Source organism: Anneissia japonica, unplaced genomic scaffold (genome assembly GCF_011630105.1).
Source record: "Anneissia japonica isolate Jap-2015-1 unplaced genomic scaffold, ASM1163010v1 scaffold2999_len715162_cov194, whole genome shotgun sequence".
Lineage (NCBI taxonomy): Eukaryota > Metazoa > Echinodermata > Crinoidea > Comatulida > Comatulidae > Anneissia > Anneissia japonica.
Genome location: NW_022754077.1, coordinates 400,525 through 425,248, shown reverse-complemented (window position 1 = coordinate 425,248; position 24,724 = coordinate 400,525). Strand labels below are relative to the sequence as shown.

At 32.9% G+C, this 24,724-nt stretch overlaps 2 protein-coding genes across 2 annotated transcripts; one reads left to right on the top strand and one right to left on the bottom strand.

The window, feature by feature from the left end:
* Positions 1 to 587: 587 nt before the first annotated feature.
* Positions 588 to 8,396, bottom strand: LOC117123055 (bolA-like protein 3). Its single transcript, XM_033268874.1, has 4 exons — positions 8,249 to 8,396; positions 5,760 to 5,877; positions 3,883 to 3,971; positions 588 to 1,387 (listed from the first exon to the last, which is right to left on the bottom strand). The coding sequence occupies exons 1-4, from the start codon at positions 8,276 to 8,278 to the stop codon at positions 1,322 to 1,324; spliced, it is 303 nt and encodes a 100-aa protein (XP_033124765.1). The 5' UTR covers positions 8,279 to 8,396; the 3' UTR covers positions 588 to 1,321.
* Positions 8,383 to 18,164, top strand: LOC117123054 (2,4-dienoyl-CoA reductase, mitochondrial-like). The gene is made up of 8 exons (XM_033268873.1): positions 8,383 to 8,520; positions 9,222 to 9,424; positions 11,408 to 11,595; positions 11,827 to 11,931; positions 12,902 to 13,001; positions 14,017 to 14,089; positions 14,862 to 15,071; positions 17,034 to 18,164. Exons 1-8 carry the CDS (start codon positions 8,458 to 8,460, stop codon positions 17,091 to 17,093), a joined length of 1,002 nt encoding a protein of 333 aa, XP_033124764.1. The 5' UTR covers positions 8,383 to 8,457; the 3' UTR covers positions 17,094 to 18,164.
* Positions 18,165 to 24,724: the final 6,560 nt, after the last annotated feature.

Below are 24,724 nucleotides of genomic sequence, written 5' to 3'. Positions count from 1 at the left end.
CGACATGTATAGCCTGTTTTCCACTAGGCGAATTTATTCACGAGAATAGAAAGCGTCGGCTTATGCGGGTTCACATACATATCGGAGTTTTGCGAAGCGAAAAAATGCGCAACCAATCAGAGCTCAGGAAACGAACAGACGCTTTGATTCGCGCGAATAAATTTGCCTAGTGGAAAACCAGCTTAACGTGGATTTTAAACTATCTTGTTGTCAGACCTTTCTTTTGCTTAAAGCTAAAACTGTTCTTTCTTGTGAGAAGTATCCGCTGTCTTTCACTCGTCAATCACATACTAACCTAATGTAAACGGGTCATCACCTAAAATTATTCTTGTTCATTTACAAGACATTATTGATCTCATTACCGTATTTATTCGAATAAATGCCCCGCTAGAACCTTATTTGAAATAAACGCCTCCCTCGAGGGCGTCTATTTTTTCCTCAAATAAACGCACCCCTACCCCCAAATGCATTTATTCGAATAAATACGGCAATTTAAATGTATACGGTATGCCACGATTTTGATTCAAGCAATAATGAGTATAAATAAGTGATGAAAAAGAACAGTGTGCACAACACCAATACACAAGTGAATTATGAAACCACATTTTTATTGACATAATCTACATATTATATATTCATAAAAATCATCATTATTATTTATTCGCATCCTTATATCACGATTAGGTTTTATACCCTCTGTAACAAATGAGAAACAGGTTGATGGATTAAGGTGATTGATATCGTTTTGGTACAACTAAGTACTATCAATATCAATGCTTATACATCACACATAATGGATTGTATTAAACATTCAATAACAATAATAAATCACCATGGTAACAGATGTAAAAAACATGATCTAATAATGTATTACGTGAGCAGAAACATGTCAAGATAAAAGCTGAGGTTAGAGATGGTAAACCATTTATAGCACCTTGCAAACTCATTAGAAAATTATCTTTAAGGCCTTACAGCATTGACCACATTTGCCTAAACCTCTTAAGGTATGGTATACAAAACATCATCAAATAACAATAATAATAATTATAATAATAATAATAATAATAATAAATCACTATGGTAACAGGTGCATTCGTTTAAAAACATCATCCATTAATGTATTACGTGAGCAGACAAAAGTTTACGTTCATGATGAGGTACGTCACTGCAGCATTTTGAGATGGTAAACATTGAATTTAACACACCGTTGAAAAATATTAAAAATTTTTATCTTTAATATGTAGTAGCCACATTAGCCTCTTGGTCTGAACGTGGGTTTTTATCAACAGGATATTATTCTGAAATTGTTGCATAAAAATGTTCAGGATTGTGGAACAGCTGTTGATATCCTTAAACCATGCATTTCCTTTACCTCTTCAGATAGAGCCTAAAACACAAAATAATAATGATGGTGACAATAATAATAATAATAATAATAATAATAATAATAATAATAGTATTAATAATAATAGTATTAATAATAATAATAATGATAATAATAATAATAATTAATAATAATAATAGTAATAATGACTAATACCTAATAACAAAAATAATTAGGTAATAGATTATAAATACCAAAATATCATCCCTTTAATTTTTACATTGCACAGTAGTTTAATAATATTATACACGAGTTTGAATAACCAAATTTGGAGAACTTGCTCTTAATTTCTTGTTTTGATACCCAAACAAGGATCTATTATCATTATCCAACTTAAATATTTACGTAAACTCTGTTTTATTATTCATACGCCGAAACTCAGTTCAACGCAAAAGGGCACAGAAGCAGGTGTCAAAGAGACATAATACATCATTTCCTGTAAAAATTACTTAATCAATCAATCAGCCAATCAATCAATTTTGTTTTATTTTATTATATTATGTATTTTTAATGTTAAATTTGTATGTATTTTATTTCAAATTGCAATAAAGTGTTATCGTATTCGTATTCGTACTAATTTATATAGCGAAATCCCAACTGTCATTGCTTGTGGTGCCAATAAGCATTCATTAAGGTAAAATTTTAAGCATTGTTGACCATATATGGGCATGATGATGTCATATTACACCCATATAAGGGCAAACCAAAGATATCACATAAAAACTAATAGTGTGGACAAAACATTCATCAAAATTACAATTACAGTTGACAAAATATTAATGCTTGAATTAAATGTTTTGTTAATTTAATGGAACATAAATATTGTCTTTTTGATTATTTATTGAAACCTGTTTCCTCTTAGAGTATTCATATCAATTCTTTTTGCAGGAATTGGCATTTATATGACAGGTTCTTGGTTGCTTCCTCATTCCAATCCTTTTAAGATTATTCTTAAGTACAATAATATGCATCACTATACAAACACTTTTCTCAGAGTTCAGACCGACTGCTATTTCCCCCCAGATATACACCAAATCAAATCAAATATTATTATATGATCTTTTTATTTATTTCTATTTTATTCAGCTCACATTAAACAAGAGCAAGCAAGTTGGAGGAGATCAGGCAAAAGTACACCTATACTAGTTCATCCACCTGAACATACAAAAACGAAAGCTAATATCAGTAAAACATTAAAAATAAAAGTAATCAAAAAAATATATATATTATACACATTAACTATTATAAAACAATTTACAAAGCGAATAGTAAAAATAACAATATAACAACATTTGAATATAATTTCTTTTTTTAAATACCACACTCTGGTAAATAATACACCAAGTCTATATGTATCCGATAAAAAAGTAATCACATAAATCATAAATCAATTTATTCTACCCAACAAATTATTAAATTACAAATAAGAATAAATAAGTAACCAGTAATTGAAAACTAATAACAAATTAATTACAAAGATTAAATACTAACAAATAGATCATTGAATATTTTATACACATTTATAAAATAAATATAAAAAATTAATACTAATTTAATTGATCTTTAAAAAAACTAAAACAGGTTGGAATTCGCAAGAATATTTTTGATAAATTAAAATGTACCAAACAAATATATACCAAAAATGAACCAAATATTAATGTTAACAAACATTTGGAATACAAAAAAACACATAACTGACAAAACTTGGGAAAAACCCCTCTAGAACTATTGTTATTCTTGTGAAATTGACAACTAAAAAGTTAAAAATTTTTTTTTTCAGAAATTTCATTTGGACAATATACATAGTTGTTTACAATATTGTAGAGCTTTTAAAATTCCACATATTATATAACCTATTGTGTATTACATCACTGCATTTTGTTTGAAATAAACTGTGTTAAAAATAACTACTTTAGATTCAGCCAGTTTCCTTAAATCCAACTTAACAATGCATTCAAACTTCACCAGGCGGAAAAAGCTATTCATGTGGTGGACCAAGCTGACCACATCACAAGGAAATCTAAGAACACTACTTGAGTTCTTCGAAGTTAAAATCAAATTATTTGTTCATATTCATGTAGATTGCTCAGATAACAACAAACTTGGAACAATTTCAATGTTCAAATTGCTCACTTATATATTTAAGAACATTCTTAGCTTTCAATACGAAATGTTTTCCCTTGTCAATTAAATAATTTAAAAAAAATATTGTTTCTTTATATTTTGCATGGACCTTGGTTCAATACATTTCATTGGAAGAGTCTGTAATAATTCAAATTGAATGGTTAAAATTTCATTAAAATATAAATTATTAGACCCCTTTAAATGGCCTATTCAAAAATTTATTTATTTTTTTTCCCCAGATTTTTCGACAGACTATATATTTGGAATTTTCAATAGGTTGTAGATTATATGTTGTGGGAATAGATAGAACACATTTTTTCCCTCATATGAAAACATTTTTATTATATTCAACATTCTGTTAAACAAATGTTTACCTCATTGACTAATCGATGTTGCATTACCATTCTCTTATTTGTAAAAATTTCTGATTCTACGTGCACCTGGTACATAGCCCCACATCCTCCTGTAAAGAAAACACATTAAAAATATGATTCACCATAAACTTTTGACTCATAAATCCGTGTCAAAGAGGAACTGACAGTACCATTGTCTGGTGATAATTATTTCTTTCCCTGTATGAAGTCCTGGTTTTTTGGGCCAAAAAGGTTTGTGTTGCCTTAGACCCTCCAACCCCCAAGTTCACAATCAGTATATTGTTTTTTTCTGGAAAAAAAATATATTCTTTCTCAATGAGGAAATGGAAATACTTATGATGTTTTAAAATAGTACTTTTAAAGCTTTAAAATAATTAGTTTAACAAGCTTAACTATAGATTTAAGCACTTCACCAGTCAAACTGCATGAGGTGAGGTGAGACATGGTAGCCATTACCCAAGAATTAAGCAAACGCTGATAGTACTAAACAAAATTTTGGCCCTGTGCTGGCAAAACGCAACACATTTGGCTTTTACCATGAATATTTGAAATGATCATATGAATTGCTGGAGCTAAGAGGAACTAAACTGGGAGATAAAGTTCCATTATTCCATTGATTGATCTAGGCCTAGAATTTATTTATTCAGCTCTAAATACAGTAGACAATCACAAAGCTGCAGCCAAGGGTCACCGACAAATAATGTGATTTGCCCATATATGGGTGCGACATGACATCGGTATGCCCATATATGTACAAATTACTGAAATTTGTGACATAACTCTTGCCTGAGCTTATATCAAGGCTTTTGATGCAGTAAAAAATTGATATTTGGTACAAATATTCTAAAAAAACAATAAAGAGATTTTTGGAAAAATAATTTGGAATGACTTAACGATACATACCCTGTTTTAATATTTTAAAAACTGGTGGGAATGGGGGGCAGGGTATTAATACCACTCTTCCTCCACTTTTTGAATATTCAAATACTTGTATTTTAGTAGCTGTTTCTTATTATTTCTTCAAAAATCCTGTACAATGTCTTAAAATATTCATGTAATTCACCAGTAATTTTTTTTTCCTCCAGTGCTTCATAAATTCTTTCAAGGTTTGTATAACAATAATCTTTATATTTATATGCAAAACATCTTGGTACTTCAACGGTGCTAAACCTGCGATTCTTAGAATAAGCTGGTTATGAAACCCATTTACGCAACTCAAAAGTCAATAGATAGTAATTATATGCAATAAGTACTAAAATTGACTAAGGATGATCGTTATATTTACATGCAAAACATATTGGCACTTTAACAGTGCTAAACCTGCAATTCTTAGAATATGCTCATTACGAAACCCATTTACGCAACTCAAAAGTCAATAGATAGTAATTGTATGCAATAAGTACTAAAATTGACTAAGGATGAAAGTAAGATGATGCGGCATAATTTCTAAACTGTATTAATAATAACAATAACTACACATAATTTTCTACATAATATGCATAAATTGTAGTTTTAAAATGCTGTAACAACAAATACTTTATATAATGAATAACTAAAATTGACTAAGGATGAGAGAGTAAGATAGTAAGTCGTAATTTCTAAACTACTGTATATTAATAATAACAATAATTCCACTTAATTTTCACATAATATGCATAAATTGTATAGTTTTAAAATGCTACAACAACAAATGATTTACATAATGAAGTTCAATTTTGTTAAGATATATTTTTAATTTGATTAATTTGCTATTGCAATAGTAATGTTCATTACTACGAAAGCTATTCCTCTGAATACTGTATGCAAATAATGAGATTTTAAAAATAATCTTTGATAAATTAAAACCATTTTGAAATTAAAATATAATTTTTTTTCACCTGAAATATCCTCGACCTCTATTTTGGTAGCTTCTGGAAACTTTGATTTCAAGACATTAACAATTTTCTGTTCGCCTTCCGTTTGTGAACTTAACCATCTTGGAAATATTGCTGAACCCTGAAAAGAGAAAGAAAAACAACTCAAAGTTGGACAGACTTTAAAGTCTCTTTAGTTTTTTGTTTTTTGTTTTTATAGAATTTTTTTTTTTACTGATGCAATGACAGAAATAGCAAATAAAATTGTAGGATATATTAGGCCCTGTATCATGGGCATATCTTCAGTGAAAAACACACCAAAGATAACTTACAATATCTGTGGGGTTCTTCTAGCAGTGAATTGGGCTGTGCATCCGGAGACAATTCCCTACTCTTTTTCAAAAAGTTTATTACATTCCTTAACATGGACATAAGCCACATTGCCAGTAATCCAAAGTTGGAAGAAGTCTATTCCAAAAGATCTGCAGTGGCGGATCCAAGAATTTAAAGTAGAGGGGCCCCAGGGAGGAACTTCTCAGATAAAGGGACTAGAACATGGTTGGGGCTGAGGTAAGAAAAAGTTATGATTATGGCACCTCTAGATGATCGGAAATGGCACTCAGACTTTAATTTGGATATAATTTGCTTTGCTACCTCCATTAAATTCGCCACTGATCTGGTTAATGAGCTTTCTTAACACAGTTAATTTTATTTTGCTACACGCATAGCGATGTCTGTAAGACAACTGATAATAAAGCAGAGAAAACATGAAAAATATTAAAATATGTGGGAGATGTAGGTTATTTTTAAGAAGATACTTGCTTGCTAGCTTGGGGGGGGGGGGGTTTCCCAATATCTGGGAAGTGACTCCCATGGAGACTTGGAACCCCTGTATTGCACACAGAGCAACAGCTTGAATGTCTCATCCAAAAGATATGTATATATACAGTGTTTTTTTTTTATATTTGTATTATATAGTTCAGAGAATTTAAATATATGAAGGTAAGATGTTTACAGAGATTCTTGTTCTTGTTCTATTTATTAATCCTAACTGTATTCCGATTCCCTTGTTTGCGTCATCGTCTTCTGGTTATTTTCAGTACAGTATTGCATCTTGCATGTTTATCAGCGTCGAATCTCAGTAAATAAAAGAATGAGGATAACAAAGTCCTTATCATATATCTTGTGGTTTAAAATTCCTTCAAAACTTGTGTTCTTTGGATTATAACCAAATTGGTCCACAGCCAATCTCACTTTCCTGTACCACTAACTGTCAGTGTGGCTTGGCACTTGTCCAAGTATCGGCCACGAAACAGTAATTATCTTAACTACATAAGTTTTCCTAAAACCAAGGACTTTTAGTCAGATGAAAGAACATTTAAGGGAATTGTTATCAAAATTTCTCTTGTAATGCTAGTTTCAAAAACAATTTAAAAAGAAACAATCGGGAAAAAACTTCTTGTAAAATCTGTTTTCGGTTCTGGTTATTTTGCCCCTGGGTCACTGTCCAAAGTTAAGAAAATTTAAGGATTGCAAAATCTTTCATCTGACGACTAGAGGAATGTGTGCTCTAAGCTAGCATCATGTAAAAAAAAACTAGTCTACAATTTTCAATGTTTTACTTAAGATGAAATTTAAGATTACAGTTCTTAGGCCAGATTACACATAACAACATCTGAGCATACAATTCCTAGAGATTCTTTGTCATCAATCTTGTGAATGATGATTTAAGAAGGATGAAAACGATTTACAGTGAATCAAGAAAGAAAATAGAGCGGCGTTCATTACATTCAAAATTATATGATTCAATTAACTTCTTCAAATACTGTAGAAATTTACAATTTGTCTTTTAGAATATCATGTTAACCTGTAGCACTCAGAAATACTGGTACCAGGATGGTGTCTGTCTGGATAGTTTTACCTCTAAGTTTTTTTTTGGTAACAATTAATTTTCATCAATTAAAAGGGTTACACCTTTAAAAAGCTTTGCTCATTTTCATATTTTCATAAATTGTTATAATAGGCATACTTATTTTTTTCTATTTGTAATCACACATGTGAATATGAATGTGACTTTGTGAAATAAATCGAAGTAGTTTTTTATAGGTTAATTAGTAATTCAATTCATATATTACTGTATGACAAATGACAGTCAGTGCTCATCTTCACAATAAATTATCACGATGCTTGCTGTTGCAGGGGTCAAGGGGGTTTGCACTGCAGTGTTTCCAGAATCAGTATACAGTGCACAATTCTTCATTTATATAAGTATAACGACATGAACAATAAAACAAATCCAAGGTCTTTCCTAGACCTAGGCCTCCTGTTGAAACTGTAACGCAGTGCTGACGTGCTGTTCAGGCTGCTGTAGTAAGTTACTGTAATTGTAGTGACAACAATGTCTGATGATCATCAGCCTGAGCCAATCCGTTTTATACCGCCTTCTCCTTTGCTCTAATTTATTTATGTAGGCATAGGCCTAAGATACTATTCAAATAATTACGGTGACTTACAAAGCGACCCCTTAGAATAGATCGTAACATGCTTGTAGCACAGTTTTTGAGTTTTTTTCTTCTGATCCTTTTGAGGACACGACGAAAACGTTCACATGGTAAAGATTGAAGGTCATGTTTAGGTCGAAGGTCAATTATTGTTTAGTGAACTGGATCAACCTCAACCAAACCATCAACTTTTGCTGGTAGTCGAGTACGTGAGTACATATATGAGAACTGAAAGCTTGTACAAAATGTTATCAAATAAAGTTCTAGTTTTATCATGTTCAAAGGTATAAGAGTAACTTTACTACCATATTGTGTTATAGAGTTACGGATCCAGAGTTACTACTATTGGACTTTTTAGAATTGGCCCACATACATCCATTTTCGACTAATTTGAAACGTATGAACTATGACTAGGTCTATGAATGAGTTGAGCCTAGCCTAGGCCAGACCTCCTAGGCTAGGCCCTAGGTACTACTAGGTAGGCTATGCCTAGCTCTAGGACCTTTTTAAAATTTTTTGCCAGGCTAAGTAACTAGGCCTAGGTCGGACGTCTATTTTGTAGTAGACATCTTGAAGATCTCTTTTATCCTTGCATAGCTTTTTAGCATTGAGCCTGCAAAGTGCTAGCATCATAGTAGTAATAATACCCGTTCCAGAGTTTTTTAATTTGATGAATATAATATTTATTTAAACCATTTATTTTGTCATTTTCATAAAACAGAAAAATAATTTCACAATAAACAAGTAAACATTTGTCGGTGTCAGAATAAACAACAAACAATTTTTATTGCAGCGTTAAATATATTTTTTCTGATGACAAACATTTTCCAATGGAGGTATATTAGGTTTTGAAAAGTCTGGGTTAGAAATGTTGACAGTCCCTATATTAGAAAATATTAACACTTTCAATTTTAATATATGTGGTCATAAGCCAACTTGTGGTGCCTAATTTATAAATTGCTTTATTTTATTTTTTTTTGTGAAGTTCCTCTCCAGGAGCCTTTGTACATCGGCAATAAATAGAAACAACATCAAGTATGATAGCCTAAAACCCAGGCTTGATACAATGCTAAAGGATGGTGCTTTTAAAGGAAAAGTTGCGTTTATCACAGGTGGAGGAACTGGGCTTGGCAAGGGAATGGCAACAACGTTATCTTCCTTAGGTGCTGAGGTAGTGATTGTAAGCAGGTGAGATTGATTGGCTGTTGACATTACTACAGTATTTTGTAACACAGACCTTTCGCAACCCAGACTCTACAACTGAGATTTTGTAAATACCTTCAAATTCCATTCTTTTTTCTGTGTTATCTAGTTTTCAATGTTTTTTTCAATTCAATTAAACTCTATTGTCCATGGTGATAGGAAGTTCATCTTCATGATAACAAGCATTGCATGTGAGAACTGCAATATATAAATAAAAAATACAATACATTTACGTGCACAATAATATATAATACAGTATATACATTCAAAGATAAAAATTAAAATAAAATTAAAAGGATACATTATCGAGACACCAAAGTGACAGGCCGTAAATGTAGGCAACATGAAAACTACAGTAGATAGGGATTCCTAACTATTACAGTGCAGTTCGCTAAGTTTCACAGCAGAGTACGGTACATCTGTGTATATGTTAATAATATTTTTAATTTAGTGAGGATTACATGTGTTTGAGTTTTCATGCTTTCATTCTAGATTTGCAAATCCCATGCAATTTACTTTGAAATGAGAGTATCAATTATAGAACTATGCATTTTTAACCCAGATATTTAAAATCCTGGGTTACAAAATTTCCAGGTTTTGAAATGTCCATGGTAGAGATTCAAAGTTGAATGATTTTTATGGGTCTTTAGAGTATGTTGAATATTGTATTGATGCTACCATCTTGACTATCAATAAGGAAAATAAGTTCTTTCAGTTTATGAACTGTCAAATTATTTCAGTTGTTCATTTGTAACATCATACCAGTTTGTTTTTGCCCAAAAGGCAAAATATCATCAATAAGAATTAAGCAACTGAAGTAAAATGACACAAATTAACTACACCATGAAAATCATTGCCTGAAACCATTTTGGAAAGTCAGTTGATGTCTCAGAAAAATTTCCCATAAATCTCTGTATATGTAACGTTCTTGAAGAATCTGGCACTCTTCAGGGCAATTTTCTTGGAATTCCCTAAAGGGGGCAAAAATCTTTAGTGAATTTGACACCCTGGGTCCAAACTGTCTAGAAATAAATTTAAGTACAGGAGATGGTAACATTTCCTGCCCTGTGGCCAAATTAACTATAGATCCTTGTAAAAAAATAATTGCACAATCATGATGAAAACTATGACAAGAAGTGAGATCTTAATACAGACTACTTCTTTCTGTTTTTTTCCATCAGCAACCATTTATATGTTCCACGTATTCGACACAACAGATACAGGGACTCATTTGTAATTAACGCAATACGTATCTTCAACCAAAATGCCAAACGAAAATGAGTGATTTTAATTAGCTTGCAATGCGAATTTTACATTTTAAAATGTTTTAAATGAATCTGATTATTAATTATTTTAAATTGTTAGAAAACTTTCCAAATTTTAGTCACTGTTCTCCTTCTGGTGTATTTTAATGTTTTTACAATGTTTTCTTGATGTTTCATGTTCTTTGCCAGTGGAAAAAGAATTTCCATTTTACCTGTGTTTTAATGGACAAATAAAGTTTGATTTGATTTTGATTTTTTTTTTATTTAAACTGAAATTTGTTGAACTTGTTTTTTGTTTGCCTGTGCAATTTTTCATATGCTATATTATCATAATTTATTTTTTTTATTTTGATTTATTCTTTTTTGTTGTCTTTTTATTTTTTTCCATTTTTTGTATATATATTCTGCATATTTCTATGTTTGAGATTTACCTTGGCAATTTCTATTTAAATGATTTTTATATTCATTGTAATTCTTGTTTCCCTTATTCTTTTTACGATTTTTCTTATTCCTTTATTGTCTTCATGTTTCTGCTGTCATTTTTTATATCCAGATTTCTATTTTTGTATTTGTACTGTATGGAGCGGGCCTTTGTAGTGTGGAGGTGTTCAGCACATCTCCTTCACTTTTGTATTTGTGCATTTGTGAGAAGTTTATTAAATACATTGTAAAATGTAAATCTTGTTTATTCTATTTGCTGCAGGAAGTTGGATGTTCTTCAAAAAACAGCCGATGAAATATCAGAAAAGACAGGAAACAAAGTCCATGCATTCTCCGTCGATGTACGTGACCCAGAGGCTGTGTCCGCAGCTGTTGACAATTGCGTTGAAGTGGCTGGCTTACCTCAAGTGGTTATCAATAACGCTGCAGGAAACTTCATATCTCCAACAGGTAATTTTTTCTCTCTCGTCTTCTTAAATTGTTTGAAGATCAAGGGAATTTTCTCATCCTTTTTTATGAATTTGTGTAAATTATCATTATTATTAAATAAGCCTAAATTGTCATAGCTTCTGGGTCTTCACTCCTTGGACCCCTCCAAAGTTGGTATGCTCTCATCAGGGAGAATTATAACCTCAAAACTATTTTACTTATTAACCTTTACTTTGATTGGTTACCTTACAGAGAGGTTGTCGCCAAACGCCTGGAAGACGGTTGTCGACATAGTCCTCAACGGTACAGCTTATGTAACGCTAGATATCGGAAAAAGGCTTATCAAGGCTAACCAAGGTATCAAGTTTTTCATACCAAGATACAGTTTGTCAGCTGGGAAATGATGCATGTTTTCTATGAAGTAGAGCAGCTGTTGCTAGTTCTAATTCCAGATTTAAATGATTTTAGACACCACTTTTTTTTCTCTCTCTTAACGAAAAACAACTTCCTAGGCCCATAAAGAGACTTTATAGAAGATCATTTCTTCCTATATTTAGCAAGTTATGCACTTGCTGTTGGATGTGAAAAAAAAAAAATTTCAAGAAAGATTTTTAAGAGATGTCTCATATTGATTTATAAGCAATTTAACTTTAAACAGATCATTCATTGTTCAGTGTGTCTCTTCTACGTATTTTTTCTTTTACTTTGAATACTTCTGTTTTTTTTCCTTTAGCCTACATGAAAAGCAATTGTGTTTATATTTAAAGTCCAGACTCCAGAGGAATAAAATGTTTTGATATGTTGTACAACTGATTTTTTTAAGACATAAAAAGGGTATTAGATGAAAAACTCAGGAATGGTTAATGAGATACAGGTTTTTAAATATTTAAAAACTTTAAGAAAAAGGCCGAAAAAAGGTTGATTATGCCCCTTTTTGCTTCAGTTTGTATCTCATATACAATAAACAAGTTTTTCGTCAAACACCCATTTTGTGTATTAGAAAAATCAGTTCTACAACATATCACAAATTGTTTTTCCCTCCATAGCCTGGCTTTAAAGTTTTTATTATCTTTTTACCACCACACTGTAGCTGTCATGGAAACTGCATTTCAATCACAATGTGAATGACAATACAGTTTATCTGTATATGTACTATTTTTATTTTCATTCAGTTTTACCATCAATATTATTATCATTACTATATTGTATTAATATTACTAATTTTTCAATTTTATTTTGCTGTCATTTATTCAATAATAATATTTGTATAATAATAATAATATATATTCATATTGCTATTATCATTATAATGTGATTGAATTTGTAGGTGCTGCCTTTCTGTCAATCACTACGACTTATACAAATTATGGATCTGGCTTTGTATCACCAAGTGCAGCTGCCAAGTCAGGCGTAGAAGCACTAAGCTTGTAAGAACACTTAAATATGTGTGAAGAAAATGAGATAATTAGAGATGAATGCTAGGATAAATAGGACGAGGCTTTTTTAATACGTTGTTTAGCTTTTTTTTTTTTTTTACGGTCGTCAGAGGAATGCGGAAAATATAAAATAAAATTTTGTTTTCTTATTTAGCAAAATGATTTTTGCCAAAAGCACTAGGCCCTAGGCAGAGGAGGAAATCAAAATTAAATTTTAATGATAAATGTAAACAGTGTAGTAATGAGATTGATAAATGCTTTTAATTTATATACAGTAATTAAGGAAGAAATATATATAATCTTATTTTTGTAGATTTCAGAGGAGTGGAGGGCGTAATAAACATAAAGTGTTATTTTTTCATAGTTGACGGTGCGTTAACTGGCTGAAATTTTATTTTTATTCGAAATCACCATTATTGACGGTCGGAGGGTTCGCTAAACAATGTATAATGTATGAAAAAGTCTCACCTAAGCAAAAAAGAACCTATGTATATTTATATTTAAATTAGGTATGCTGCCTAGCAACATATGAACACAATGTAAACAATTTACCATATTCATTCATGCTTTTAAAATCAGATGTAAAATCCATGAAACTTAAATACTAAAATCAAACATTACTGAACTAAGTCTCTCAAATGAAGTCTACAGAGACCAGGGCTAGGCCTAGCTAGCATTTTGCTGCTAAATAACATTGCAATGTATTTCATATATACTTATAGAATTGGTATATTTGAGACCAACAACTTGCAGAATTTCCATTCTAAGCCTTTGAAATTTGAGGTGGGCTTATTCCCAAGTGCATCATTTTCCATGAGTGTTTCTAAAAAGTTATGGTGTGGGGGCGATACCTGGAGAAACTATGTTATTATAAGTGGAATCTGTTAATACTCACAGACACAGTGAGCTTAACATATATATCCCCTGAATGCCTCATCCATATATTCAATTCTGAATAATAAATTTTAATATTTATGATTCGATTTTGATATTATTTTCACTGCAGATCATTAGCATCTGAATGGGGCCGTTATGGCATGAGATTCAACGTAATTCAACCAGGTCCAATCGAAACTAAGGTACGCTGATTATTATTACTCAGCTGGGCTGTGTAGTCTAAACAACAAACACAAATAGGGGAATACTTTCAGTATTACCGTTTATGAACAAATAATATTTTGTATTTCCTTTCAAAAGATAATACAACCATTTCCTGTTAAGTTACGTATAATATTTATTTAAGTTAATTTTGTTAATATTAGATATTTCATTACACTAATAAATTTGTCACCTTGGAAAGGGTTCAGAAATGGACGGATGACAGATGGTGAGCCCAAAGATACCGCTTTTAGATTATCCAGTTGTTAAAAATAGTAAAATATGTCTAATTAATAATTTGAACTGCAGTTTTTTTTTTGGTTTAGTGTTTACACACTTGTATGTACTCTTGTGCATGATACAAATGCTTTGTGACATGAAAGAACTGCATAAATACTTTATTAGTAAACATAATACATGTACTGTAAGGCAGTATAAGGCATAGACACACGCTCCTGCTGAGAGCCTATTTAACCATGTTGCTGCTATGTATGTATTTTATGAGTATTGAATAAATATACCTCAAATAATAATAATAATAATAATAACCATAGAAACACCTGGTTGCTTTTCTATATAATCCTTTTGTATGAGTTGGTTATATGAAAAATGAATTTAATCTGAATATTTTTTTTTCCTGCACTGAAGACAATTCGCAGGCTCTGTCATTAGTTGTTGCATAATTTAAACTAATTGGTTTAGTTGTTTTTTTTCTTATTCACTTATAGGGGGTTTTTTCTAATTCACTTATAGGGAGCATTTAGCCGATTAGACCCTACAGGTAAGTTTTCAGCAGAGATGTTGAAACGTATTCCACTTGGTCGGTTAGGTGAGGTTGCCGAAATTGGAAACTTAGCAGCATACATGGTTAGCGATTATACAAGCTGGATGAACGGTGCCGTCATTTGTCTCGATGGAGGTGACATGACCTACGGCTCGGGAATGTTCAATAAATTGACAGAAGTAAGTTTCTCCTTAAATATGATTGAACCAAGACTTTTTGTAACTTGCTTAGAGCCCGCCGCCTGCCAATGATGATGATTTCAAATAAAAATAAAATTTTATTTTTGGCCAATTAGCGCACCCGCCGCCACAAAAAAATGGAAATTTAAAAAAAAAAAAATGTTTTTTTCTTTCTTTTTTTTTAAGCCCGCCGCTGCCTTGAAATCTCCAAAAATATGATATATATATATTTGTGGCAAAGACAAGCCAAACCAGTCACTCGTCGCAAATCCTGTTTTGGAGATAATGGCCAAAACATGCTGAAATGTCAAAATTTTGGAAATCTATTTTATTGCACTAAACTAACCTTTATATATCTATACATCATGCTATGCTGTTATTTTCCTCATTTTCAATGTTAAAACAACAATTTTTAACTATTTGGTGTTGGTTTCTGCCTAAGAAATGCCTGAAATCGTAAATTTAAAGACTGATTTCTCAAATATTGTTCTTTAAACAGCTGTATGTTTAAACTCGTGTAGCTTCATAACGAAGTGTCGGATTTAAATGATTCTTTTACCATTTTATAACTCTCATTTTACTGTTAAACACTCTAATAATAACTAAAAATTGATTTTTCCGACGAGTGACTGGTTTGGCTTGTCTTTGCCACATTTCTTCCTAATTATATAAATTTAAAGCATTAAACCATCCTATTTCAGCACTGTTTACTACCTACCAACAAAATGTTATTTTTATTTTCTCCTCTGTCTGGATGTTTTTGGTAAAATTGTTTGCTAATAAGAAAACAATAATGTTTTTTTTAATTTTTTGTCTTGGAGTGTATTAAATGTTTTTGAAATTAAAGGCCTCTATATTTTTCATTGTTGCATTGTAAAGCTACCCTTATGTCACTTATCCTTGTGACTTGACTCATTAATTACCTCATTTCATTTATTTTTATGTTTATACCTGAGCCTAAGGGCCTCTTTTTTATTTAATTCTATTTTTATATATCAACTTAAGGGCCTCATTGTCATTTATGTTTATGTTTATTGCTCAGATTAAGGGATTACAGTATCTTCTTTATATTTGTAGCTCATATCAAGGGCCTCTTTAGAACGTTGAAGTAGAACGTGTCTCGTTTTTATTGTATTTATGTTGAAGGGCCTCCATACCTTGCATTGTGTTTATTTTTGTAGTGCATATAAGGACCAAAATATCTTGCATTGTATTTTATTCTTTTGGCAGCAAAAATAAGGACCTCAGTATTTGGCATTGTATTTAAGTTTGATTCACAAATAAGGTCCTCTATAGGTTTCACTTTATTTATTGGTATCGTATCTATTGTACAAGTCAACACACTCTCACAATTCATTATTTTTACCGTATCAGGAATAATAAGTCTATATTTACAAATACTTATACAATACCAAAATAGGTCCAGAAACCCAACCAAAGAGATCAGTGTCAGAATAGCATGATCAATGAAGAATAAAGTTGTGGTTACTAAATTTGGTATGAACAATTGATTGACAGGAAAAGACGGTATTTGAAAGAAGTGAACTGATAGTGGTTGATGAATAATGCTTTTGTCAAAATTGCTGTATGCCCTTATGTAGTCATGATGTGCCTATATATAGCCATCATGACCATATTTAGGCATATAATTTTTTTTTTTCAAATAAAATTTGATAGTCCTGGCAGAAATATTTAATAGTGTTTAATATAGGTTATTATTAAAAGATAACCATTGAAAAGAACACTTAATACAGACTAAAATAATTAAAAATACACAAGCTTTCATTCACACAATAAATTTCAATGATGTATCTAAAGGACGGGGGCCGTAATTGGAGAGATTCACCCTTGAATCAAATTGCAATTTTGAATAGAATTGATGAAATATTGATAAGATCAAAATACTGAAGATTGATTGGTAAAACTAAAATAGTTGTGATCAAAATTTATTTTTTTTCATAGGTTACCAGTGATCAGTGGGACATGATGGCAAAAATGATAAAACAGGTCAAGGGGTCATGAGCTCAGAAGTTCACAGGTTATAGAGAGTATATAGTTATGTCGTCAGAATGAAGATAGAGTGCTAATAGAAAAACTTGTTTTCGTGTCAAAATATTGCATTTAACAAAGATTCTCCGGGTCAATGCTGCAGCATACTTTTGTGTTTCTACTCATGAGGAATTAAATAATAATTATATAATTGTATTTAATGTTTATTTTTTAATATAATTATTTCTTTAAAAAATATGATGCCTATTTTTGGGATATAATAAACTTGAACAATATGAATCAATATTTTCTGTGTTTAGTAGGTTTATGTAACTACATTCAATTAGAATTAGAATGAGAAAGGGACCTTTTCAAGATTAAATCAAATTTATTGTATGTAATACGAAGTATATAAACAGAACATTGAATTTCCTGGCAAGATCTAAAAGGTAGAAAAGAAATTTATATAAACACCATGTTACAATGCCAATAAAAATACAGTCTTAGAAATAGACATCAAATACTAAAAGGAGAAAAAAATCGTGAAGAAACTTTAAAAACGAGCAACATTTCTAAGATCTGTAAAACTGTTAAAACTCTGTTAAAATTACGAGATTGAATTAAAACCTACTTGCACATTAATTAAAAAGATGGATTCTATTTGGCACAAATGAGTTTCTATATCTACAATGCGATGTTCTTGGGGGAAAAATTCTGATGCCTAATCTGCTAATCTGTTGTAATTGTAAGCAGAGTGTAGAGAATGTGTCGGATCTTTCATTATCTAATGTAATTTAATGGCCACAGATTTTTAATATATTGATGGTATTTTTGTAAGGTCAGCAGTATTAAGTATTATTTTCCGCTAAGCCCCGCTCCTTGGATATTGTTGCTAGGTCCCACAAAACCACAGCGTAAACGTACCAGTACATAAAAACATGTGGTCTGTAGTGATAACCCTTTTGTTTATGGGACAAGCGCGTATTCTTGGCCCTGTTCTGATTGGACAGTTAAGTTTGATTGGCACTCCTTAAAGGTTCATAAACAGGTAAATAAATAATACTACTGTTCCAATTGCTAAGACATTAACATTTTGGCTGGTAATGAATTTAAAGATTTTCATGATAAAAAAGTCAGTAAATTAGTGAAAACTAAACTGCTTAATGGAGTTTTAAGACCGGCCTCTTGGATGTATTGTTGCTGACGTCACACAAAACGAGTCTAAAAACATACATAAACGCGTGCGTTTGTGAGACAACACGTGTGCATGTAAAAACGCGCGTATTCCTGGCTCTGTTCTGATTGGTCAGTTGTTAAGTTTGATTGACACTCCGAAACGGTCTATTATAACACTGAATTGCTCATTAAGAAACATTATTTTTGCATCTGTGACATATTGAGAAAAATATTTATCTTAATTTTCTTATTACAATTATTCATAATATCATGTTGTACAAGGAAACAATTAAAGCTGTAATGTATCTCGGAACAAAACGTAATATGATAAAAACTGTCGAGATTTCAAACATAAAGCAGCCTGGCTCCCACTCGTTCGATCTGATCCAAAGTCTTCAAGTTACTTTTTGGTTAGGCCTACTTTACCAACTTACCACACGCTACAAAGTTGATTTCTCTATTTTTCTCTGTGTTTTTCAAGTTGTTACCTTAAAGTTTGATCTCCATAGGTTCGTATCTGTGCAGCTTAGCTCAGTCGGAAAAATATGTGGTAGTCACTGTTTGCGCTAAATCGTGAAGAATTTGCTCCCCGGTTCAAATCCATTCTCATTGTGTTTCACGTGGAGGGCTGAAATGCAAGTTTCAGTAGCCCATTGTCTTTCTGATGAGACGTTGAAGCCGTTGGTTGGTTGTTTGGTTGTTTGCACTTGTGCTTGTTAAAGAACATAGTACATTCATTTGAAAAGATTTTAGATGGTTGTCTGCCGGTATACTGCCCAATTCACCAATGAAAATTTAAGTCTTCGGACTTACATTTGTCATTCTTGATATATTTAATATTTCAAACATAATATCTTCTATTAAGGCCTTACTGTCATTTAACACTTTATTTAGGCCACCAATTGACGCACTTGATACAAACTAATGCATATACAAAGTGCAAAAATGTAAATGAAACGAAAAACCAAATTACAATAAAAAATTTAAGCAGACAAATGGGCTTTGAATTCAAGCAAAATTCACGAATGCATATAAATTAGACCTACAACTGTATGGATTTACAAGACAAAAACTACTGTATACTAGGCCTACTCTAAAGCTATAAAGAATTAGAATTATTATTGCCTGGGAACTTACTGCGAATGGACGTTTTAGGGGAATTCCCTTAACTTTTCTGCCGTCTCAATTGTCACATTTATCATCTGTTCGAGCATTCCACTGACCTGTTTGAATCCAAGCTAATTTTATTTATCGTGTACTTTTACAAAAAATAATTTTTTTTCTAATTTGAATACTTTCTAGAAATATCTCTGTGCATATCTTGGTGTTAAAACTATACTAAATGAGTGTTAAAACATTTCCGGGTGCTTCTTGGGTCGCTGGCTTCTAATTTTGCAGGTGTATTGATCACATAATCATGATTCATTACATAAATTATGATTTATTACATCATATAGTGTTACCTTGGGGAAACCTGTTTCTAGAATCATGCTATTAAGTGGCAATGGTGAATCTATGAAGTGGGTTCATATAGGATGCAATGTCCCCATTACGATCTAAAAGAAATATATTATACACGATGGAAGCATGGAATGAACTATGATAAGATTAACAAATAGTGTATAAACAAAATAGGCTCCCTGCGGGAGCGTTTGCTGTTTTTACTTTTCTGCAGTAATAAGGCAACACATGAGCATCATGCACCTCCATCGGATTTACACTTTCAGCCATCTTTAACTGCCAGACAACAAAATAGTGTCTTTGCCCCCGATGGGGCATAGACACAAAAACAACCCAAATCTACTGTAAGTCAGGGGCGGCGCCAGGAATTCCCCGTCGAGGGGTCCAGGACCCTGACAAGGGGTCCACGCTCCCCGACAAGGGCCACCACCACCCCACCCCCCGGTTGGGGGAAAATTGTGTTGATTATGCTATTTTTTATTTGGATAATTTCATAGAAAACCATGCAAGGTAAGATGCCGCCTGTCGGGGGTACTAACCACCTGTCGCAGGTACCAACCACCTGTCGCATGTACCAGTCCCCTGTCAGGGAAGATCTAGCGCACCACAGCAACCCATAGGATCGCGATAGTATACAACACCTCGCACATACGGTACCCGTAGCGTGCTGCTCGCACTTAACAGTTTTTAATCCCTAACATTTGACAGCTTAGTCAGGCATACCTAAATTGTACTTTTTCCCCGATGAACTTGCTGGAAATTCCCCAACAGGGGGTCAAGAGTTCCCCGACCGGGGATCCTTTGCCTTCCCCTGGGTCCCCCGCTAGCACCGCCCATGTATGTATATTGAACATAATATGTAATATATTCATTATTCAAATCATCTGGTTTCAGTATATTACCAGTTTTTTTGTAAAAAAAAATGGAATAAAAACGGAGTACTTACGAATTGTATCACAATTCTTTTTCAATTGACTGGATATTTATCGACCAACTGATGATGTCCTGACCACTGATGTGTAACACCTATTTCAGTCAGTTGAAAAAGAATTGTGATAAATTCGAAACGCCCGAGTAAGTATTCCGCTTTTATTCCAATGGTTTTTCCAAAAAAAAAAAAAAAAAAAATAATAATAATAATAATAACTTTTTATTTATTTAGGCCTATTTATTTATTACATATTCGGGACAACAAATCAGAAAATGGCAAGAGGGTTGCCAATAGGACATACCATGGGCTGAGAGCCCAACACAATGTGTGGGTATCCTCTAAACCCCCTGGCCAAACGAACATACAATAAATAACAAAACAGCACAAAGGCAAAGACGACATCAGAATAAAATAGCCAATAAAAAGATTGATAAAATAGGTAAAAAATGTAACAGAACTTATTTATTTATCACTTAGTTATGTATTATTATGATGAATAAATGGAGTGATTCCACCACAAAATAGAACAAACATTTTCCCCATTATTAGTTCTTAAATTGCGAGAGTTCCAAACATTTTGGGTAGTTATGAAATTTGAAACATAAATTAATGTACGGTAGGCTTAAATCAATTACGATGTACCGGTACTGTACTATATTTGTATTCCAGAGTGCAAGGTTGAAATTGTGATATTTCCTCTGCATACAAAACCAAAGTCGCCCATGGGCGTCGATCGGTGGGGGACACGCCTCCAAATATTTAAGTGGGAGGAAAATCATTTCCTTCCCCCCACCCCCACTCCACTATTCACCATTCGTCTATAGTTAAAACCCCACTGCGAGTGGAAAGAACAACAGTTACGAATGACTAAGATAAAGCATTATGTTAATGAATGTTAGTCTGCAAAAAATATGTAAGTGGAATATTGATTATCAGTTAACCACTGTTCATGTTGGCGTAGTGTGGAAATTTGAATTGTAAATTGTTATTCCGATGGATTTTTTGCGTCAGGAGAAATATTGCGAATCAAACACCGATTTGTAAATTGTTACTCTTAATATCAGTTAAATACGACTTAAGAAGCTAAAACACCGGAGCTTCTGGGAACCCAACTTGGCCTTTTCCCCTGAACCCCACCGGACTCTAGGCGTCCCCAGGCACCAGCCTTTATCCTATACTTCCCTTTACCATTCGTCTGTCTCCCCTCCCCACTTTCAAGCTCCAATCGACGCCCTTGAAGTGGCCTGTAATTTGAGGTATCACTATTCTTCAATTGAACCCATTAATGTAGTTCACACAGTTCACACGTAAAAGTTCTTAAATTGTTTATAGGGCCACCAATCAATATACACAAATATCAATGGAGGGTGGTCCCCCCTAAACACTAATCTGTAACAATACCGCCATAATATCATCGTGCGTTGGCAGTTTTTATTTGTTCATTATCGGATAACATTTCTCTTTTGAAACACTAGAAGTATAAAATGAATGTGTGTTTATTCAATGTTATTAGACCGTGACGTATTTTTAGACGTTTATTTCTGTGCTCGTCCCACGCTAATATTTTAATTTTTGAACAATCTATGGGGGGTGTATACCTAAACACTACTCTGTAACAATACCGCCACCACATCGTGCGTTGACAGTTTTTATTTGTTCATTATCAGATAACATTTCTCTTTTGAAACACTAGAAGTATAAAATGGGTGTGTGTCTGCCTATTTCAATGCTATTAGACCGTGAAGTATTGATTTGTAGACGTTTATTTATGTGTTCCTCCAACGCTAATTTTTAATTATCGAACAATCTATTGTTATTATTTCCGCTTTGTTGTTTGAAAAAAAAAATCGGAAAACCCCTGAAAAAATAAATAAGAGAATAAATTAGATTAAGTGTATCAATTCCAATAAAACACAAATAGAAATAAAAGTTTTGGATGACTAATTTATTTTTGATTTTTATGGAAATTCGTAAATCGATTACCAACCAATGTAGAGTAATTATGAAAATAATATAGGAACAATGTAATGTGTTAATTGCAAACGCAATGCATTCATTAACCTCGAGGGCAAATCATAAATTTCAATTGTAGATATACTGTAAATGTAATTGTGATACAGTGCCTTGGCATTTAACAAGGGCGGATCCTGGAATTCACGGGCCTAGAAAACCCGTAAAAGTCGAACCGACTACCATTCGACTGCCTTACCAACTGATATAGGCCTATGAGGTGACAACTTATGCATAGGACCTATTTATGTAGACGCAGTTTATTTTTGTTTATTCAATGTTAATTGTCAATGATATGAGAGCAGCTTAGCTCAGTCGGCTAAGCTGGTGGAGTCACTGTGTGTGCGCTGAACCGTGGAGATCTCTTGGTCCCGGTTCAATCCCCATTACTGCTCTCATTGTGTTTCAGCTAGAGGGCTAAAATGCAAGTTTCAAAGTGCACCATCTTCGTTGGCCCGTGTGCAAAATGGCTCATGTGCACGTTGAAGAACGTGAATATATATATGTCACAATTGACTTGATTCGAATGTATTATTATTATTATTATTATTACTATATTGTATTGTTCTTACTGTTGTTATTAATGATATTATTCTTATTGCTATTATCATCATGTTGAGAATGGAACTCTAGAGGGACACTAAAAAGTATGTGCATATTAATTAAGTACATGCATATTTAAAAGGGAAATACGTCATAATGTTGGACCCTGGGAGATAAGGTGGAAAATTTTTGTCTAGGTCTCGATTGAGAGCAGATGTCTCTAGGGAGGCCTAAGTTAAGGGCCTTAGATGAGAAAAGCCGAGTTGGACAAGGTCCATGAAGACTGGCTAATGTTGAACTAATCTCTTTCTAATTCTTAAAATAACCATAAAGTTAATCTGTTAATTCAGAAGAAAGACAAGAATTGAAGAATTAAAAGGATCTAGGAAACAAAATGTTTTCAGGGGGAAAAAACGTTCCAGATCTCCTTCTCAGGCCGTCAAACTATTTCATTCAATGTACCCCTCTTACACAAACAACTAAATCAGCCCTGTTGGAGGACTCATCTGGCTGGGCCTTATCAGTAAAACTATATACTTAAGACCTATTTATTTTGATAGACCTACTAATTAATATTTTCTTTTTCCATTTTAATAATTAATTTAGTACACTTTGTGAGATTTTTTTTGTTGAAATATGGAGATCGATTACTGTTTATCTCCATCCAATCGGGTAAACCCACACTTTATGCGGAATTTTTCCCGTGAAAATTCCCCTGACGCCCTGCCTTAGCAACTTCCCATGCGTTTGATATTTTAAACAATTATAGTCAAGTTCTGCCTACAGTCAAAAATTCTCACGGCACTGTGGGTGTCAGGGTATAAATTCATATTTATTTGGCCTGTGGGCAAATTTTTGACACCATCCATTTCAATTCACCTATTGTAAGCCGTCAAAAATTCTCTAGGATATCTAAAAATACTTTGGACTCTGGATTATATTATTACTTTCTTGATCAAAAATACTTTACGATAGGCATAGCCAATAGACCTATACGGTACCTATGGAAGGAAAACAAGCCATCCGGAGTGTCAAACTAGCATGGAAACTCATCAGACAGGTGCAGAGTCGATCTCTGCCCACTGCAGTGGCGGCGCCAGCGAGCGGGGGGAGGGGGAAGCAGGGGATTAAGCCCCCAACCGGACAGGTCAGGCGTCAACCCCCCCCCCCCATTGGACAGAGCTCGGGCAGTCGGACTAAAAAATATATAAAAATATGCCAACGCCAAGACAACACATGTCATGAAAGGAGTGTCATTTCTGGCCATCCAAAGGTTCCTATTCTTAAAAAAAAAAAAAAAAAATCTCATTTGCGAGGGGGAATACCCTCTCAAACCCTTCCCCCAGCTCGGGCCTACCAGCCCAAGTCCCCCTGTCTCATCCCCCAAAAAATATATCCTAGAGCCGCCACTGGCCCACTGAGGAGTTTCGAATGTGAACGAGATAAAAATGACATCAAATTGTATTGAAAATGAGAACGATCAGCAATAAAAATAACAAGTAATAGCATATTTGGATATTCAAGAATATACAACCCTTGAAAC

Coding starts and splice junctions, on each gene's coding strand:
- LOC117123055 (XM_033268874.1), bottom strand. CDS start 8,278: ATGTTACGATCTATTCTAAGGGGTCGCTTT. Junction 5,878..8,248: donor CTATTCTAAGGGGTCGCTTT/GTAAGTCACCGT, acceptor TTCTCTTTTCAG/GGTTCAGCAATATTTCCAAG. Junction 3,972..5,759: donor AGAGGTCGAGGATATTTCAG/GTGAAAAAAAAT, acceptor TTTTCTTTACAG/GAGGATGTGGGGCTATGTAC.
- LOC117123054 (XM_033268873.1), top strand. CDS start 8,458: ATGAGAACTGAAAGCTTGTACAAAATGTTATCAAATAAAGTTCTAGTT. Junction 11,932..12,901: donor GCTTATCAAGGCTAACCAAG/GTATCAAGTTTT, acceptor TTGAATTTGTAG/GTGCTGCCTTTCTGTCAATC. Junction 15,072..17,033: donor TGTTCAATAAATTGACAGAA/GTAAGTTTCTCC, acceptor TTTTTTTCATAG/GTTACCAGTGATCAGTGGGA.